This window comes from Drosophila mojavensis, unplaced genomic scaffold, assembly GCF_018153725.1.
Source record: "Drosophila mojavensis isolate 15081-1352.22 unplaced genomic scaffold, ASM1815372v1 contig_19, whole genome shotgun sequence".
Classification (NCBI taxonomy): Eukaryota; Metazoa; Arthropoda; class Insecta; order Diptera; family Drosophilidae; genus Drosophila; species Drosophila mojavensis.
In genome coordinates, this window is record NW_025318726.1 from 2,887,066 (window position 1) to 2,907,774 (window position 20,709).

Consider the following 20,709-nt stretch of genomic DNA (forward strand, 5'->3'; position numbering starts at 1 on the left):
AATTAATTATTATAAGTAAATACAAATATAACAAATTATTTAAAAAATATATTAAAAAGTATGTTTTTAAATAAGTATGGTAATATTTTCTAATTTACTTTCAGTTAACATTTTCATTTTGTTCGATATCTCTTTTAGTTTGGATATTTTTGATGCCTAAAGTGTCTTCAGGTTTGATTGAAATAAGCTTTTAACCAATCTATAACGACCTGACACGTAGTCTTAAAAGTTACTTGCATTTCGTGGCATATAAAATACCAATATTTCATGTTGAAACAAGCAGTTTGATGTATTAATTGTATTTGATCATTTGTATTCTTATAAATAACTTAAGTAAACTAGTCAAATGTTAACATCAGTTACTTATTTTAACGTACTTAAATATATGTACATACATGCTTTGTATGTATGTATATACATTTTAGATTGACATCTCTTCAATTCCTGCGATACAGAAATATAGAGCAAAGAAACTAAAGAGAAATCTACGAATATAGTGAATTTAAGCTATATATAGGAATTCTAGGTTCAGCTTTCTGCTAGAACGGTCTGTGTATTTTTATATGTCGTCCACGCAGCATCCGCCCGCTGCAGATAGTCGGCGACCTGCAGCTGCTTGGCTGGCAGTTGATACTTCTCCAGGGTCAGCTTGAGCACCACAAATTCTAGAGTGCGCGATCCGGCCGTGCTGCTTGGCAATTTGAGGGCATCGACCAGGGCGACGTACTTGCGCAACTGCTCCACCTGCTGGCCGAAATGGCCATTCTCTAGGCACGCGTCCACATCGTTTGCATAGCGCATGGTTTGCTTGAGGCGAGCTGCCAGATCGTTGCTTCGGCCCACCAGGGGAGAGAGCTCCACATTCAGTTGTTGCACCACGCGCTTGGTGTCCATCAATAGGTGCCACGCCTCCTCAGTATACCGATCTTGCTCAAGCCAGGATGAATTTACTTTACTGTCCTGTACGAAGACCCGATTATGATCTACCAGGATGGTTTTGTCTATGGGCTCCGTTGAATTTTCCGGCTGTTTCACATGGAAATCCAGCGCAAAGTGAAATATAACATTTGCCTAGGATTCAAAATAGAATGTTGACAATATGTGAGAGGTGAATTAGTTGATTCCTCTTGCCTGACACAGTCCTAGAACGCCGATGCACAGTATTAGCCAAGTGGGGAACATCTTGCAACGTAGCTGGAAACAACTCAACTGGACTCTCAGCTGCGATGAGCGACTGATCACACCATTTATTACTGAGCCCGCCGGCTTATCATCCTCCACACACCGAGTTCAATTGAACTGATAATAATTTTACTACTCAATGAATGGCAGGCAGCAGGCAGCGCACAGGGTTCAATTCCCGTTGGCCTCTGCCACTCTGTCAAAGGCGATCCACAAGTCACGTGGATTTAATTTCATGAAATTGATGTTTGAATCGGATTACCTTACATTCTAATACTGACGGAACAGACCAGAAACAAATAAAAACTAATGCATTCAACTTAAATGAGTCAAAGTATTATCATTATTATTATAATTTTGTATTTATTTTATTTTTATTTTTTTGTATACTTTCCCTTTATATATTTTTCATTAAAAAGGTGCACATTCATATCATTTTGAGTCTATCATGAACATTATAAATAATTACAGAAAATGTCAGTTGACCGACATTATTCAAATATCCCGAAGTGTGCTTGTTTACGTATGTTTGTAAATATGTATATATGTATGTGCATGTGAATATTATGTATATGTGTGCGCTTAAAGAGTTTATTTTGTATACAGAAACCACTCAAAACGTGATTAAATACCGTAAAAGCTGTTTCTAACAGTATTTGAATATGTGTGTGCGAATATGTGCATATGTACATACATATATTTATTGTCACTCGTAAATATGAAATGCAATAAATAGAATGAGCCACATGACTTGGACAAAATTATCCATCGAATCAAAACTTCATACATACATACATACATACATACATACATATGTATGAAAGAGTTCACATACACATGTACATACATATGTTATGTATAAACAAAAACTTTACATGCATATATTGTGATTATTTGAATGTTTTAAATACGATTATGATGGCTTTGTTTTGTGTTGCCGCAAGTCACGTAGGCCATCTGAAGTCGTTGTTTTAATATTTATGTATACCTTGGGAAGCTGAAATCGAAATAAGGCCCACTACGCATACATATGTACATATGTACATACATATGCAATTATTTGGCTAAATATACATACATACATACGTACGTACGTACATACATATGGATATGTTTGTTTCCATGTTGCTTGCATTAAAGCTGTGCTGTTTATGCAAGTAAGCAGCAACAAGCATTCTATACAACATTTATACATACATAAACAATATTCATACATATGTACAATGTAAACAATTTATAAGCTATTTTTTGTATGTAAACAAACATTTATTCATACACTGCTTTATGCAACTGTAAAAATATAGATACATACATACCTACATACGTACATATGTATGTACATAGATATGAATGTGCACGCATTTGCATCAGAAACGTTGGCTGCAATGCCAACGGCGCTGCGGCAGCAACTTTAAGTAAACAACAACAAAAAAATAGAAAAAACGAAAACAAAATACAAGCAAAAAAAATAGCGGGCAAATCAATAGTAGAAATTGCGCAGTAAAATAAAATAATTCCATAGCTTTAAAAAGCCGTTGGCAAACGCTCGCGCAAGCAATCGTATATACATACACATGTATGTCTGTATGTACCTATCACGCATAAACAAAATAATACATATACACACACACATGTAAGTATTTGTGTTCCAAAAATTATTTTTGTATTTTTTAACGCTTACGTAGCATATACATATGTATGTATTTATGTGCATATGTCGTTTCTATGTATACACACATGTACGCTCATACATGTCATCATAAGTTTGTATGTGTTGCCGGAGCTTCAGAGCCCAACGCACAAAGCTTGTAAGCACGAGCGACGTCCGACTGTATTCGTGCATATTGTGTGTGCGTACGCGTAAGAGGGCATATGGGCGGTTACATACAGACGCACTTACAAAATTACGTTTGTTGTTCATACATACATATGTATATAGATATATAATGGTTTTTATATACATACATATATACATATGTACGTCGGCCTCTATTTATCTCACAGATACAAACTGCGTAGACAAAACAAAAGACCACCGCGCCCGTCGTGTTGTTATACCCTGAACCCATTTTCAATGGGAAATCAGGGTATAATGGTTTTGTTGAAATGTATGTAACAGGCAGAAGGAGACGTGGTAGACCCCACAAAGTATATATATTCTTGATCAGGGCGACGAGCTAAGTCGATTTGGCCCTGTCCGTCTGTCTGTCCGTCCGTCCGTCCGTATGTATGAACGCGTCGATTTCAGAAGATATAAGAGCTAGAGACTTCAATTTTTTTTTAAATGTTCGTATTTACAGCGCGGATATCAAGTTTATCCCTAAAAATCGATCACTCATCCCGTTCTTTTTTTATCGATAAAAAACTTATCGAAAACCAGTTATAAAATTATATCTCGTACACCTTTATTGCTGGAGTCTCCAAATTTTTTATGTATGCTTATATGCAATTTATATAATTTCGGTTTTTGTTAAAATTTACCCCCCTTCCCTATATCCACCCCCTCACCACCATGTTTGTAAAAAGCGTATTTCAAATACTAGAGACTTGTGCTTTGGCATATACATGCATACCATGTGGTTATCATAATCTAAAAGTTTCATGAAGATCGTATGTCCACAAGAAAAGTTATTCAACAATTAACTTCTCATAGTAAGCGCACACTGCAGCCCATGCGTAGTCGAGCAGTCTCGACTAGAGCTTTCTTACTTGTTTTTTTCTAGTCTTTCATACATACATGAATTCTTATTCGCTATCGTGGCTACAGCTACGGCCAATGGGGCGGGAGGTGGAGCACGCGGTAGTTGGAAGAAAGCGCGTTCGGTAGACGTAAGACGTAAGCGAGTCAACGTCAACATCGCGCTATGTCTCAATACATATACACTCATACGTTTGTGTGTACACATTCATGCCCGTATATGTGTATATGAGTGTGTCGCGGCTATTCGTTCAACTGAATTTGCTGCACGGTTGTTGTCTGATTGCAATTATCGCAAGTAGAAGCCATAACAGAAAAAATAACAAAACATAAATGTTGTTTACGCGTTTTCTTTAAAATGGTATACATACATACATATGATGAGCTTGGCCTATGTATGTATGTATGGATGAATGTTTATGTGTACTATATGTATGCATGTGTGTTTACTTATGCATAATGAAACGCATGTGCGTGCTCGCATATGTAGACATATGTACATATGTACATACATATGTACGTATGCATAAAAAATAGTGTAGTATGCATGCACATACGTACGTATGTATGTATGTACATATATTCAGAGATGCGAACACAGTGAAAGCTCTCCTAACAGCTTTCTAGAGCGAATAATTTTTTTAGTTACATTCATATGTATGTATGTATTTAGCAGAAAAAAATCCTGGCTAGCTACGCGTATATGTATGTATGTATTTCAACATTCATATGTTGTTTGTATGTACAAATGTAAATTTAAAATGTATGTACATTTTTAAATATAGAAATCGTGTTTTCTCATACATACACATATAAATATGTATATATGTATGTATGTATTTCCACAGGGCATGAAATTGTTTTACTCAGCAATTTTTTTTTTATATGGAGTGATTTCGCATGTTTAAGTTAATGGGAAACACATACATATGTATGTATATACACATGTATGTATGTGTGTGTATGCCGACATGCTGCCTGCCCATACACGTGCGTATGCATGTATGTATGTACATATATTTATTGCTGTAAATCCAGTTTTTATTTTGCGACAGCGTTTAATAAGCAACTTTGAAGCGATCGATTCTTCTTCTTTTTTACAGTAAACTGAGCTTAATTTTTAAAGAGTGACGTCGAGGCGAAGCTGCTGCTAGGCACGTTTACAGCTTATTTGTTTGTTTTTTTTTCTTCTTCTTTTGATGCCTTTGTTAAGAGACGTCGAGTAACCACTACTAATACTGTTAACTAGCACCTACGCGAATTCAAAAATATATGTATATATATACATGCATATATATGTGTGCATATACATAAGTATAGTTTTATAAGCAAGTCAGATAATACTAGTTTGAAGAAACCGTGTGAAATGAGTCATGCTCAACATATAAAGGTACATACATATGCACATATGTAAATATGTCTGAATGTATGCTAATAAGTGGAGCGTAGTATACCAGTTTTGTGTATCTTTCTTGTATTTCTGTTTCCATTTGACACTGAGTTTTAAGGGGTATTACCCACCTACCTTTGAGTCAAAATTCAATGATGTTTGCATAACCTCCATCGTGTCACATCACATCCGCAACGTTGTCGTCTAGAGGGCAATTGAAAATTTTTCTAATCTCTTTGTATCGTGGTTTTGGGGGGGGTTTGGTTGTTGATTTTAGGATTGCGGGTATGGCTTAAGGATTGTTGATCTGTGTGTGCGGATGATTAGTAGTTTTAAGTACGCATGAAATGACGCATTTAAATTTACACATTTATAATTATAGATAACAAAATTGTGTATCATGCTGTTTAAGGTGGTCTACTAGAAAACATTGTTTTTAATTTATTTTTAAAAGTTTGTGCTCGCTAAAGATCTCTAATATTGAAATGATTGTACATATATCCACAATAAGTACTAAAAACGCAAGGCGTGATTATCTCTGCAAGGGTATTTTAATTTTCATACAACCCAAATGACAAAGTTCTGTCGCTGTCGCTGTCGTCGTCTCTCTCTCTCTCTCTCTATTCGCGTTGTTCGACTACGCTCCTTTTTCTACATGTGGATCGGATCTTCTGCAGTGCAGTATACAACATATTCACACACATACAAACATACACATGCAGTTAATATGTATGTATGTACATGGACATATTGAAAATAAGAAATACTGTTCCACAAGAGTCTGGAACAAGCGAGAATGTGTGGGCAAAACACACGTGGAAGCCATGCGTCGTCTTTCTGTGTGAAACGTTCCGCTATAACCTGTTGTGTGGGGAAAACATTAAGGAGAGCGTGGGTTATAACCACATACATATATGTATGTAAATAAATCAAATAAAAACACAAAAGTTCAGTTTTTTTTTTTTTTAATTATACAAAGCTTCAATAAATTTCTTTACGAAAGCAGTGTACAATTGTTTATTTTTTTTTTTTTTAGTTTTTTCTATTGGTTTTTTTTTGTTGTTGGTTGGGTTCATCTCTTCTTTCTTTCATTTTGTTTTTTTTTTTTTTTTTTTTTTTTGACTTGATTTTTAACACAATTCCAAGTATTGCTTTTACAAATGTTCTTTTAATTTTACAAAGCTTTTCTTCAGTTGGTACAGTGGTCCATTTATGGTAATTGTGTGTGGGTGAGGTTTATTTTTATAATTTTTTAATTTATTTATATATACATATATAATTATATATATACATATATATAAATAGGATTTAAAATTATATAGCAAAGTATCACAAAAAATTGCAAATTAAATTGTAAATTAGATCAATGAAGAAATTAATATATATATATAGGTAAGACCGACAAATCTCTGCTTAAAATGGTAAAATTAATATTCGAACTCCAATACAAATATTTTTATTGCTGATTTTACATTTCAAAACGTCATTAAATAAAAAATAAAATAAAAAATTAACAATTTTTTAAAACTTTTTTTTCTTTTCTTTCATTTCATTTATTTTTTATTTAGCTTCGAATCGTGATGCGACACACTTTGTAGTGGGAGCCTGGCTCTTAAAGGCTCCAAAACTTTAAAATGGAAATTAATTTGTACTGATTGGTGTTTTTTTTTTGTATTTAAAAAGTTATCAAAGTTTGGCGCTCATACGACTCGAAGGTAAGTAAAAAAAGCACATGCTAGATGTGCTCCATTTTGGTTCGGGTACAGTTTTTCATTATAGTATTTGTGTTTTCTATTATAGGTTTGTTTTTGTTTTTCATATTTATCAAATGTACGCTTTGTTTAAATTGACGTCCAGTAACAAATGTTTTTATTTTTTATTTATTTATTCATCTTCTATTTTTTAATAGCTTACACTCTTAAAAAAATGCAAAATTCTGCGCGACAAGTTCTTGAGTTCTTCTCAGCTACCTCAAACTGTACGTATGTATGTATATATGCATGCATGCAAATGAGTGTATGTGTGTGTGTATTTCTGTGTAGTTTTTAGTTTATTGACTTAGTGTTGAGCACTGCTCGAACACAATTGCCTCATAAAATACTCTTAGTAGTATAGTGTAAATGTGTATATGTATGGGTACATGCATATGTGTGATTGTATATATGTGTGTGTGTGTGTGTGAGTATAGTAACTTGAAGAATACAAGCCTTAAACTTATATGTGTGTATGTCTGAGTGTGTATGTATGTATAGTAACTTGAAGAATACAAGCTTTAAAGCTACCAATATATATGACAACTTGCTCTCAAGTAAACCTAATCAATAATGCATGACTTTTTTGGCTTTTCTTTTCAACACTAAAAACTAACATCATCGTATCTCGTTTCCATTTCAAAAATTTAGCTGTAGCGAAAAGTTAACTAATAAACTATCTACAAATGTAGAACAAAAAATCAAATTGTGCGGGATTTCTTTCCTTTCTTTTGGCATATCACACAAAGAGCCAATTCATGTAAAAAAAAAAAAAAATTATTAAAAAAAGAAAAGGAAAAGAAAATATTTGGAACAACAAAACTCACGCTGCTTTTTTACATTTCTATTTGTTGTTGTTTTTTAAGTTCTTCACATATTTTACGCAAAATACAATTAACTTTGGGATATTTGTGGAACGGGGTGTGGGAAGGGTGGGGTATACATAGACACAGGTTAGATTGGGCACTTTATGCTTAAATAATTTACATACATATTAATTATTAACAATTAATATTAAATGCTAATAATGAAAATAAGGTACTGGGTTCAAGTGTTTCATTTCTTTCATATCTTTCTTCATTTCATTATCATTCATCTTTCATTCTTTTCTTGCTTTTGTCTCTCGTTATTTTTAGTTATTTTCAATATATGAGCATAGTTTACACAGAAAGTAGTTTATTTTTTAAATGTTTGATTATCACCCTCCTCTCTAACTCTAAGCATATCGTAATCAGACATAAAGCGTATTTTTCGGGGGTGTGGAGAATTGCAACAAAGTTTCAATTTTTCGAAATTGTTAATTTTGTAATTTTCTTTAGCTGGGGCGCAAAAACAATTTATTTTTGCAATTGAAATAAAATGTTTGCGCCTGCGCTAAAAAATTGCTCATCAAAATATAAATTTTATATAAACATAGGCAATTTCGTTCAAGATATATTTTGGTTTTATGTTTTTTTACAGTTACATTATATACAATTCAAGAATGTTTAAATTAGAATTTTAAAGCCATTGGTTTTTGTGTTTAAATCATTTTACAATGTTTTCGTTTTTAAAACTAAAATTAATGGAAGTTTTTATGCTATATACATATATAACTACTATATATGCATGTATGTGAGGCTGGCGGTTGAGTGTGTATGAGTGTACACACACCTATCTATGTATATACCCAGTGAGGCTGGCGCTAGTGCGTGGGTATTTGTGGTGATTGTATTATATGATATCTTAAGGTAGAGAGGCCATTGAGTTTCGTTTTGTGTGTGTGGGTATGAGTGTGTGTGTGTGTGTTTTTTTTTTAAATATATATTAGGCAAGTTGAATGCATTTTGCGCTGCTCCTGCTGTTGCTGCAGCGTTGAGTTTGTCGTCTTTCTTTACTTTCTCTTTCTCTTCTTTTTTTCATTTTCATTTATTTTATTTATTTATTTTTTTTTGTTGAATTAGTCTTTTGTGATTTGGTGGGTGGTATTATTATCATTTTTCTTATTATCGTTACAAATGTTTTCTTTTTATTTGTTTTTAAGATTTTTAATTTAAATTTTATCCATACTCCTTCTTCCTGTTCGCTGTTTTCTGTTTTCAGTTTTCAATTTCTATGTGTGTGTGCTCATCTCTCAACAGTTACTCTTTCATCATCTTTAAGGTACGTTGCACATGTTGTCCGCTTGGGGAATCTATATATATGTAAACATAAGCTGTGTACTTATGCGTATGCGCTTCTAGCGTCATTTGTTTAATTACTCATAAATACAATCGTACATATTTTATATAATTTATAATTTTACTTATTAATTACATTTACATTTTTCAAGTCTATTTGCGTATCACGTTTAAAAAACAATGTTCAGTTGTGTGTGTTGTTGTTGTTGTTGTATCCGTTATACATACATATAGAGCCATTCTCTTCTCTCCAAAATTACAACTAGCCAAGCGTCCATATATTAAATTTAAATATGTTTTAGTTTTTGTTTTGCATCTTTTTAGGTAAAGGTTTTCATTTTTGAAATCGTCGATTGGCTATTCAAAGTTTACATATTGAAGTTTAGAGCTGAATTTTGTGGTAGTGTGTTGTTCTTGTTGTTTTTGTCAACGGGGAATTTTGCATCTTTTTGTTGTGTACCTTTTGTCGTTGTTGTTTTTCATTTGTTTACTTTCCATTTGGAATCTTTCTTTTTATTTTTAGTTTCCCAATTTGTTGCTGTTTTATGATACATTTGAGATCACAAACATTACTCATCGTTTTTATTTATTTATTTATTTTTTTTTTGTATTTTTTGTTTTTTGTTAAAAAAGTTCAAATTTTCAGTTTAAATGATTTGTAGTTTTTTAATTTTTTTTTTTTTTTTTTTTTTTTAAAGTGTAGTTTTTACAATTTTTATATTTTTTGATCCTTTTATTTTTATTTTTTATCGTTTCCTTTCTCATTTCCAAGTCAGACGGGTTCGTGTTGGTGTGTTGGGTCTTTCATATTCAGTTTATTGTTGTAATTCTAGATGTGGTTCCTGCGTTACGACTGCATGTTCAGCAACAGTTTCAGATTGTGCGTATCAAAATCATCCAAGAGATTGCGCTTGGACGACTTCACCACGTATCCACCGACGCCACCATGGCCTGGCTGCAATTTGGACGCACTGCATCTGTCGCCGCCACGCAACAAACTCTGCAAGGCGGTGCCAGCGCTGCTGGCTACCAATTTCTCCTCTGATTTGGACAGTGATGTCCAGTGCTGCGGCGGCTTGGGCAATGCCGTTGGTGCTGGTGCATCAAAGCATTTGCTGCCAGCGAAATGCGTCAAGGCGTTGGGTATCAGTTGATGCTGTGGCGATATTTTCCCGCCCACGCCAAAGCTGCTCGTTGGTGTTGTTGTTGGACTGCGACGTTGCTTGCGCGCAGAACCAAATGCAGCCGGTGAGAAGCCGCCACCCAAAATCGTTGCCGGAGATTGGCGTACATAGCCGTTGTTGCTGCCGGTTGCTCCAGCTCCTGCCGCTCCTGCTGCTGACTGTGGCGATCGGGGACCGCCGCCATTGCGTCGATTATTGTTCGCGAAGAAGAAGCCGCCTCCGCCCATCTGCTGGGGCGATTGTCGCTGCTGGCGACTACGCTGATTTGCGCCTGCGGATTGGCTTTGCAGGCGTTGCTGCTGCTGCTGCATGCGATTGTTGGGCGTGATGGGGGCGCAGTGGGTGGGCGATGTGCTTAAAACTTGCTGCTGCTGGAAGTGCTGATTGCTGAAGTTTGTACTGCTGGCAATACTGTTGGAATGTGCATTTACCGTGGGTGTTGCTGTATCTATTGTTGTTGTGGATGTTGGGGGCGGTGATGGGGTTGTGGCGCCCTTTTTCAAGCGTATGGACTTTGTTGCTGATGCTGTTGTCATTTTAATGTTGTTTCTAACACTATTGTGCGAGTATGTCATAGTAATTTCTTGCTTTTCGTTGCTTTCACTGTTAAAAGCTTCTCCAACACTGTTGCTGCTTCTTCCTCTTCTTTTTCAATCCAAACTGAGCTTAACCCAAAGTGCGCTCTCTCCTCTTTCCCTTTCTCGTTCGATCTATTTCTCTTCTTTCCTTGTTAAAATTTCTGCTTTTTTGCCTTTTTGTTTTTTGGTTATTGGCTAAATTAATGCTTAACGTTAAATATCACACGCACTTAAAATCAATTTTTATTTATAGTTTTCTTTTTATTTATCGATAACAAACGCGACCTGCTGCTACCTCGCTTCCTCCGTATCCGTTGTTTTCTTCGTCACTCTGGTTTGTTTCGACGATGCTACTGCCGTTCTCTCTCCCTCTTCAACTCCTGCTCCACTCTCAATCTATCCTACAGTAGCGGCTAACGGGTTTACGGTTGCTCACGTAGTTCAAATTTCTTCTTATTTACTTCTGTAGCTACTGGGTTCGGTTTGTGTCTCGTTATATATATACAGCTTTAGTTAATATACTTTATATAGTTTAACTTTATGTATTGTTTATCAGTCTGTTGATTTATCTCTTTTTGTTAGGCTATCCTTCTTAGCGCTAATTTTCCAAACTCTCTTACTTTTCTTTTATCTCTTCTTTTTTTTGCCTTTGTCGTAGCTGTCATCCAAGCCGGGGTCCCGGGTCCTGTACATTGGTGTAAGTAAAAATAGAAAGAAAACAAACGGGAAAAAATTGTTGAGCAAAAAACGTAACGAAAGCGAAGGCAAATACATAAGCAAATTACAAACAAACATTGTATAAATACATGCATGCGCATAACATGTATACAAGTATTTATGTGAATAAATATATATGTATGTATATACGATGTATGTTCTATTTACGTCCATTGCTTGACACTTGAAAAAAGGGTTGTACATTTTCAAACAGTTTGAACAATGTGTCGACCTTATTTATGTCAAATAATCTACTTTTAGGTATTTAGCTATAGAATCACGTACATTAATTTTTTCTGATTGCCTTTTGAAATAAAATATGTATGTTTGCAACGACGTCAAACGTGTTTTAATGAATCCACATATGTAAAGATAAACTCTATACACAATACACTAATACATTTGCGACTTACTTTGAGTTGTAAACCTTTTCACACGAATATTGCTGTTGCTGCTGCTTCAGTCTAGCTTGCTCGCACACTCACTGGTTTTGGTAACGCGGTGTGAGAGTGAAGAAGACGACTGTATGTGTGTCGCAGTTACTGATTGCTTTGCAGCTGCGGGGGGTTTTTTCTTTTCCACTTCTGTTATACGGATTATTAATTTTTGTGAATTTATTTTTAGGAATTTGTTTTCACTGTTCAACTATTTTTGCTTTTGCGATAGTTATTCTATAGGGGGATCGTGAATAGTTTTTGTTTTTGTTTAATTTCTCTGATGGTTATGTGTATGTGTGTACGTATATATATTTTTATTTGTATGTATATAAAATCACTTTCAAAATGGCGACGGGATGTTTGCTTAAAGGGATTCCGCTTAAAGCTTTCTCCTCTCACTTACAGACAAAGGTTCAAAAAATCACACTATTAACTGATTCTGATTCGGTTCTGTTTAACGTTGTATTCATTACAATTTTTTTTTTATTATTTTCGCAAAGTACACGGCGACCGCTTGCAATCTTAAATTTGTAGTTGTGCCACACACAAGAAAAGTTTTTGCTTTTGCGTTTATTCTTTTTATATATTTAATTGGTGCTTTTGCTTTTTTTCTTTGTGTGCGATTAGCTTCACTCGTTGTACTTTGACGCGTATTAAAATATTAAACGTTACACAAATATTTGATTTATATCACTTAAATTAAAGACATTTACAATATATAATTACATATATATTTTTTTTTTGCAGAAATTTTAATCAATATTCAACTTTTTTCTTCTTAGCTTATTCTTGCGCATAGGTACGCTCTCCTCGAATTTTCCACCATGACTAACTGTGTCTGTCAAACAGTGTGACCACATTATAACATTTTGAAATTACGGAGATGGAACCGTAATAACTGAATACATACAGAATAACATTGCCAGCTGAGTAATGTGCTCGAAATATACATGAAATATTATCGCTTTTAGAGATGAGCCCAGCTGCAATCTGATACTTATCGTAGTTTGGAATTATGTTATCGATCGATATAAATGTTAATTTGATTTAAATATTAACGTCGTTTAAAACATTGATGGATATATGTATATATATTTATTAAATTTAAGATTGCTTTGATATACAAAAAAAAAAAAAAAAAACTGAAGGTATTGGAAGTTAATTTATGCCAAATAAAATAACGAATTAGAAAGTGAACATTTCTTTCAAGAATAGCTGGCGGTTTTTCTATCAGTATATCACGGTTCTAAGGTTGTTCGATATTATATGTAGGCTCCAAATGTCTTATTTTTAATTTTTAATTATGTTTCTGATATCGGAAAGGACTGTGCAATGCAATCAATTCAGCCAAACTAGCTACATACTTGTATTTCTTTGTGGTGAGTACCAATAATCTATGTGTATTGTTAAAAAAGCGCTCCCAATTCAAAATCTCCGTAGTTATGAAAAAATAGTTTTTATTTTGAAGCAAAACAATTTTTTTGCTTAAATAGCTAAGCATTAGACAACTTTGACTGAATCAATAGCAATCAGATATCATATTATCGTCACGTTTTATAGCATTCAGTATGTCATCCAAAAGGCAAACCAAATTATCATTGCAATCAAACCACTCTTCCTGTTGTTTGACGAGCTTATCCAAATCAAATTTACTAATTTGTTGTTTCCATTCACGCACAGAAACTGCAAACTGCTTATAATAGAATTCATCAATATGACGTTTCGATGTATCCTCGTTATCGATATGCATTTGGTTTCTAAATGCATTCTCCAATAGTTGAACGTCTTGTGCATTTAATATAGATTCGATAATATCGTCTGTCTGCTCAGCATTCACATTTAGCACAGCCTCCTCCACTTCCTGCTCAACTGACATTGGCTCTTCGACCGTTGATGAAGGGTCAGAATTGGGACTGTTTATGGGCGGAGTTAGCGCTTCAATATCTTTTAACATGATCTCAAAGTCATATTCATCTAGTTTATCGTTCATTGCTTTGATGCCTGTCACTATTAGACTCAGCACCTCCTTGGAATATTCCTCTTGAAGGGACTTAAGTATAATGCCATAGTAACCGTACTGCTGTACCTCCGCTAAAACTTTAGCTACGCGCAGCCTAACCTCACGTCTGGTCAGTGTGACTATCTTTTTGTGCTCTTTGGAAAACGTGACGGTGGGAAAGGAGCCATCAATCATGCCCTGATTGTTCAGTTGACGATTGAATTCCATACGCCAAAAGCAAAGCGCATTCACTTTGACTTCCCAATGATGATCCCCAACAACGCAATAGTTGAGCGTTGAAAATAATGTATTCTTATATTTGCTGGGAATCTTGCGATGATCATAGATCTTGCTAAGAGTCAAAATGGCCTCGGAGCGCACAATATCCTCATTCTCGCGATAAAGCACGTAGAGCAAATGATCCTGCAAAGAAAATTGAATTTTTTATATACACCACTTAATTTGGTTCATAATTAAAAGAGAGTATTTGCATATATATATTACTTACTATCGTACAAATTTCACGCTGCTACTTATTCTATAATAAATATTCAATCCTTACCACCATATCCAATTGGCTAAGTCCGTTCTCCCATATCGAATTGATGGGCACCATTTGCGACAGACATTTGTAAGCAGAGGCACGCACGTATGGCTCACTGTCATGCTTGGCCATTTCGTAAACGATTGTTGGCATTTTGCCATCGATCAGAAATTGTTGGAATGCGGGAAACTCTGTAAATGTGTATATGAGGACTAGTTAGACTTGAGCTACTCAAGAGTGTCAATAGCAATTACTTATGCGAGAGATACAGGCAATGGATGTGGTCAATTCGAGGGCAGAGTCGCGTACTTCCCACGCGGTGTCGTGCATTCGCTTAATAATTATCGGACCCAGGCAAACCAATGCTGAGCCCTGTAGATTATCGACAAGCAATGCCATATTGGGGGACAGGAAATGCTCCACAGCCAATTGAACAAGCTTCAGGGCCTGTACAGTACACTGCAAGTAAATAAGACTTAGTATCTAGTTTCTTAAAGTTTCATTCAGTCTATTCACTGTTGGATCCATGTTGCAGTTCTCCAACACAAATGCTAAGCAGTTAACCAGGCCTATTGTCTCTACAGACTCTTTCCACGTGATCTTGAATCGCTCGATGAGAGTGCGGAGGCCAACCATCACGGAATGTAACACTTTGGGATCCTTGATAATAACTTCCGAGCCACGTGGATAAATGTCGGAATAGCTATTCGATGTACTTGCACCATGACAATCCTCTGGTGCTGTGTGAGTGCTGGCATGATTGAGGGCCACAACCTCACGCAAGGCATACAGCAAGGCCTGACAGACGGTGACCGCCTGCTCGCGATCTAGTATATGTTCCAATGAGAGAATGCTGTGCACACATTTCCAGGCCAGCTCAGGTGTGAACAAGTTACAATTGGTGCGACCTTCAGGCGTGATAAATGTATCTCTTAATGCATAACACAATCGCAACGTTTGCTCGCAGGACATTTCTAAAAGTTTTATAATATACGTGTCGAATAATTCGCTTTTCGACTCATCTGCCATTTTCATGGCAAATTTCATTGAGAAGAGCAACGGCATCATATGGAAGCAAATTAATTGATTCTCAAATGAAACCCGTTCGTCTTGTATAATGATTTCCTTAGGCACCCGATTGCCAAGCTTCTTCCACAGTATGTGATGCAGTTCTGCCATTTTAACAAAGTTGATTCCATCATTACGCTGTATGCAGAATTTCATGAGATTAAAAAATGCGAGTCCAAACTCGGTAAACTCCTCTGGTGGCGCCTCACAATCGGGATTCAATATTTTCTCGTGAAGTAGCGTGGCAAAATGATAGCTGCAAAGCGCGCTGAGCATCTTTTCCATGAAATAAGTATTATGCGTCATCTCAACGAGCTTCCAGATGTTTATCTCTATGTTGTGGTGCTCTCGAAGCAGCGAAACAAGCTTCGTGCGTTCCTCACTGAGCAGCGTCTGTTGAAGTATGTAGCATAGAAGATCCACCGTTGAGGAGATTTTGTGCAGCAGTTCGTTATCATCCACAATAACATGAATGCGCTCCTCCTCGCCGCTGGTACATCCACTGGTATTCTCTGTTATGTAGACATTTTCCTGTATGGGCTTCATGATCTCTGCTAAAATCTCTAGGGTAACAGCCTCGTCGTGCATTTTGTCGCAAAACTTGTATATCATCTCGTAAAGCAGTTCTCGAGCCTCTCGCACCACATACAACGTGTGCTCGTTGTTGCTATAGTTGATGAGCAGCATCCAGGAGCGTTGCATGCGCAGAAATGCCAGACCCATGCTGTATTTTGTGACGGCCTTCATCACGCGGATGCCACTCAGCTTGATCGAAGGGTTAAAGTTGCGCTCCTGCGCCTGCATAAAGAACACAACCCTGCAAAAGTTCGTACAATGATGTCAACAAAGTTGTAGCTGATAATGCGCCATTACCTATGCATTATGTCTAGCTCTCGCAACCGCAGGACCATCCACTCGTTGGATGTCATGAAACTGATAAGATTTAGCATAAACGATATCACTTTGGGATGCACTCGATGGAAATCGGCGCTAATTAGAGTCAGACACTTGTCCACCCAATCCGTGACGAAAGGCACCTGCAGCACAAAAGCATTCTCTATCGGAAAACAAACACAAAAACAATGTTAGAAATGCCGCCCGCCTGTTGCACACACGCACACAAACAAATTTACCCTTTGCTTGCAGTTGCGTTATGAGCTTTTCAAAGTAAACACTGTCGGTTGTCAAAAAGTTGTCGCGCAGAAATAAATCGAAGATCTTCTTGAGGCGCGTAGTGATCTCCTCTTGTTTTTGCATTTTTAGGCCGAACTTTTTTCTCTGTTAGTTTCGTAGAAGCATATTTTGGTACGCAATTTTATAAAGAGTAATGAAATTCGTCTCCTTATCACACCAAATAATACTTGCTTCAATTGCAGTGTGACCGAATAACAAGAAGTGTAAAACTTTTATACTTCTTTATTCCGGTGACATATGGTAATTTCAATTTACCAAGAAGAATGCCATTTAATTTAATTAATTCTGTATTCCAAATTTAAATTATTAAAAAATGTGAATAATTAATAATAATAGTGCAAGTCATTGCAGTAATTTTTGAATTCAATTATTAAAGAATATGAAAAACCATAAACATATAAAAGATTGTTGTAATTGAAATTTGTCAATAATAAATCATATGTTTTAGAAATTATTTCTTTTATTTAAATGGCAAAAAAATTATTCTTCATTTACATTGATGCCCAGTGCTACCCATTCACTAAAAATAACACAAATAACAGACAGTTTGCCGTAGGCACGGTATTTTATTGCATTTGCGTGGCAGGTCACACCGCTACAAATGCAATGACGCTGACACTGACATCGGACTTCGATATTTATTATGGACAATAATGTAGGGCAAATAGAAGAAAAACCAAAAATTGCGACGACAACAGCAAATTCGAACGAATTAATTGCGGCGACACACAGCGCTGCAATTGGCGCTAAGTCAGTCACAAACATTTTAACCAACTCGGCATCGTTCTGGAAGAACAGCGGCCGTGCAGTGCCCGGGCGGCCCAGTCCGAAACGCGATTTTCTCGACAACACAAACACAAACATCGGCAAATCGGGCGGTGGAGGTGGGACAGCGGTGCAGCGTGGAGATCGTGCCGCCGCTGGCGGAATGGTGTCAACCTTTCGGGACTATCAGCAATCGGTGAGCGATGCCTGGGACACCGGTGACGATGAATTTTGCATAATAAGCAGCAACGAAGCTGCCGCCGCCGCAGCAGTTGGAGGTATGCAGCAAACACATAAAAGCTGATTTATTCATTGCTGAACATTTACTTTCTCAGATGCCACGCGCATATCGCGACAGGTTTCACAAACTGTAGCCCTTAACGTCATAGAAACGCATTCGCGCAGCAATCAAAATCACGTCTCAACTAGCAGTGAAATGCTTGATGTGCAGGCTAGCAATGCGGATCTCATTCCAGGCGCTGCTAGTTATGCGGAAGACATTAAGCAGGACCGCAGGTCATCGCATGACAGCAACGAAAACAGGTGGGCATCGAAAAGTCAACATTCTACAATCAACAGCCTGTCACAGTTGTGTAAACAATGTATATTTAAATCATAACTGCAAACTGAAAGAAGTTGATAAAAATGTTTTATTAATTTGTATAAATGCATGCCTGACTTTGCATTTTTTGCAAGCTAAGAAACTATTAAATTGATTTTAACACAGTGGTAGATGAGTTTGGCAAAGCTCGTTTTATGTTCGAATGTCCTCATCGTCCTTACCTAATCTCCAATTTGCCGCGTAATTTGTACATAAATCCCAAAACCTGTATTAACAGCTAATACAATAGCGATTCATTTAAATTTAAATTTAAATTTAAATTCAGAGACAAGCTGACATTTTTGCTCAGATTGATTTGACGGCTTAAACTCTTTACAGATCTCGATTGCGTAACTATCCCGGTCGGCCACAGCTGCAGAAAATCAGCACCAATTCGCAAGATGGGGAATTCGAGACAAAGATAGAAAAGTTTCAGTTGCTGCTGGACTCGCCACAGTTGGATCTGGTAGCACTCAAAAAACTAAGCTGGTCGGGCGTGCCGCGAAAAGTAAAGTCTTAAAGCGGACTGTGAAAGAAAAACAATGAACTCTAATTAATAATATTTCTTCCGGCAGATGCGCGCTGTTAGCTGGCGTTTGCTATCAAAGTATTTGCCTCCATCAAGCGAGAGGCGAAACGCCGTGCTGCAGAGTAAACGGCAAGGATATCAGGATCTGCGACACAACTATTTCAAGGTGGACAGCCAGGATGAAACGCAACAGGACACGTACCGTCAGATACATATCGATGTGCCGCGCATGAATCCACAAATACCGCTCTTCCAGCAACAGCTCGTGCAGGAAATGTTCGAGCGTGTACTCTTCATATGGGCCATTCGTCACCCCGCCTCCGGCTATGTGCAAGGCATCAACGATCTGGTCACGCCCTTTTTCATAGTCTTTCTTCAGGAGGCACTCTCGCCGGATACAGATCTTGAGAAATACGATATGTCACAACTGCCAGAGGAGACGCGCAACATTATCGAAGCCGATTCCTTTTGGTGCCTATCCAAATTTCTTGACTGCATACAGGATAATTACATATTCGCCCAGCTGGGCATACAGGAGAAGGTTAATCAGCTGAAGGATTTAATACAACGTATCGATGGTAAGTTCTATTAACACAACAGCGGTACTCCATTTATATATATAGAGTATATATAATGTATATGCATATATACATATATAAATATCTTTGCGTTGGTGCATTGTATTGAAATCTAGAACTTTATATTAAATAATGGATTGTAATATATTATTGATTATTTTATGCCTTTTGTGTTTTACAGTCAATTTGCATCGTCATCTACAGACACATGGCGTTGACTATCTACAATTCTCATTTCGTTGGATGAACAATTTACTGACACGCGAGCTACCCCTCCACTGCACAATCCGATTGTGGGACACATATCTGGCCGAATCGGATGGGTTTGCGCTCTTCCATCTGTATGTGTGTGCGGCGTTTTTGCTGCACTGGAAGGAGCAGCTAATGCAACAGAATGACTTTCAGGTAACACTCTTAATCTCTTTAATGAGAATGATCGGCTTTACGAAATAGCTGTTATAGCTAGAAATAGCTCATTTGATTCTATGAGCTTATTAAACTATTTTTTATATTGTGCAGGGTCTTATGTTGCTGCTACAAAATCTGCCAACGCATAATTGGTCCGATCGACAAATAAATGTGCTGCTCGCTGAGGCGTTTCGCTTGAAGTTCACATATGCTGATGCGCCCAAGCATCTGGAGACGAAAAGTTGACAAAAGCAATCCGGATCCGGAATGATGCATATTCGATACGTAAAATAGAAATTAGTTTACAAACTTTTGCTGGTATATATTCACATACACACAGACAGACAGTCACACACATAGACAGACGTAAACTTACGTATACATTATAAATTATATATACAATTTGTTATTAGCTCTTGGTTTCGTTTTTTGTTTCATGTTTGCGTGTTTCGTTTTCTTCTCTGTTTAAGCTGAGTTAAAGCTGAAAGTTTATAATGCGCATTTTCTGTATATAAATATAAAATTCCGATTTCCAATTTCCCATTTTTAACATTTAAATAGAAATCATATTCAAGCTAGAAACACTTCCAGAAAGCAAAAGGAAACTAATATTAATGAATATTCTGTATAAACTGAAATGACTCGCAAATCCCAAATGCAAAAATGATTAATAACTGTGTTTAAAGCTCATATGAATAAAAATAAAATATAGTTAATCAAATTTATACATCGAATATACTTTGTGTATTCATATTTCAAATTGCCAATACTAATATATAAAAAAATATATGGAAACCCCATTAAATCTTATTATCAAATATTTTTTTGGGGGCTGTCAGTTGATTTTTAAATAACAATCTGATATATACATTTGCCACTTATATTGTAGTATGCGACTAATAATGAATACATAGTAAAAATTAAAAT

General features: G+C 36.3%; 4 protein-coding genes across 6 annotated transcripts; 1 reads left to right on the plus strand and 3 right to left on the minus strand.

Annotated features, from left to right (window-relative positions):
* Positions 1–263: 263 nt before the first annotated feature.
* Positions 264–1,318, minus strand: LOC6572254. The gene is made up of 2 exons (XM_015166295.3): positions 1,132–1,318; positions 264–1,071 (listed from the first exon to the last, which is right to left on the minus strand). The coding sequence occupies exons 1-2, from the start codon at positions 1,180–1,182 to the stop codon at positions 529–531; spliced, it is 594 nt and encodes a 197-aa protein (XP_015021781.1). The 5' UTR covers positions 1,183–1,318; the 3' UTR covers positions 264–528.
* An 8,540-nt stretch (positions 1,319–9,858) lies between these two features.
* LOC6572253 lies at positions 9,859–12,940 on the minus strand. The gene is made up of 2 exons (XM_001998359.4): positions 12,073–12,940; positions 9,859–11,627 (listed from the first exon to the last, which is right to left on the minus strand). Exon 2 carries the CDS (start codon positions 10,937–10,939, stop codon positions 10,028–10,030), a length of 912 nt encoding a protein of 303 aa, XP_001998395.1. The 5' UTR covers positions 10,940–11,627; positions 12,073–12,940; the 3' UTR covers positions 9,859–10,027.
* A 596-nt stretch (positions 12,941–13,536) lies between these two features.
* Positions 13,537–17,096, minus strand: LOC6572252. The gene is made up of 6 exons (XM_001998358.4): positions 16,841–17,096; positions 16,581–16,764; positions 15,156–16,524; positions 14,894–15,098; positions 14,658–14,830; positions 13,537–14,518 (listed from the first exon to the last, which is right to left on the minus strand). The coding sequence occupies exons 1-6, from the start codon at positions 16,962–16,964 to the stop codon at positions 13,616–13,618; spliced, it is 2,958 nt and encodes a 985-aa protein (XP_001998394.1). The 5' UTR covers positions 16,965–17,096; the 3' UTR covers positions 13,537–13,615.
* A 269-nt stretch (positions 17,097–17,365) lies between these two features.
* Positions 17,366–20,516, plus strand: LOC6572251 (TBC1 domain family member 22B). 3 transcript variants are annotated; one of them, XM_001998357.4, is made up of 6 exons: positions 17,366–17,944; positions 18,002–18,209; positions 18,607–18,775; positions 18,843–19,374; positions 19,556–19,779; positions 19,894–20,516. In XM_001998357.4, the coding sequence occupies exons 1-6, from the start codon at positions 17,545–17,547 to the stop codon at positions 20,026–20,028; spliced, it is 1,668 nt and encodes a 555-aa protein (XP_001998393.1). In that variant the 5' UTR covers positions 17,366–17,544; the 3' UTR covers positions 20,029–20,516. The 3 variants fall into 3 exon arrangements, with proteins under 3 accessions (XP_001998393.1, XP_043863611.1, XP_043863612.1); XM_044007676.1 differs by lacking the exons at positions 17,366–17,944; positions 18,002–18,209 and adding an exon at positions 18,408–18,475; XM_044007677.1 differs by lacking the exons at positions 17,366–17,944; positions 18,002–18,209 and adding an exon at positions 18,416–18,468.
* The last annotated feature ends 193 nt before the right edge of the window (positions 20,517–20,709 follow it).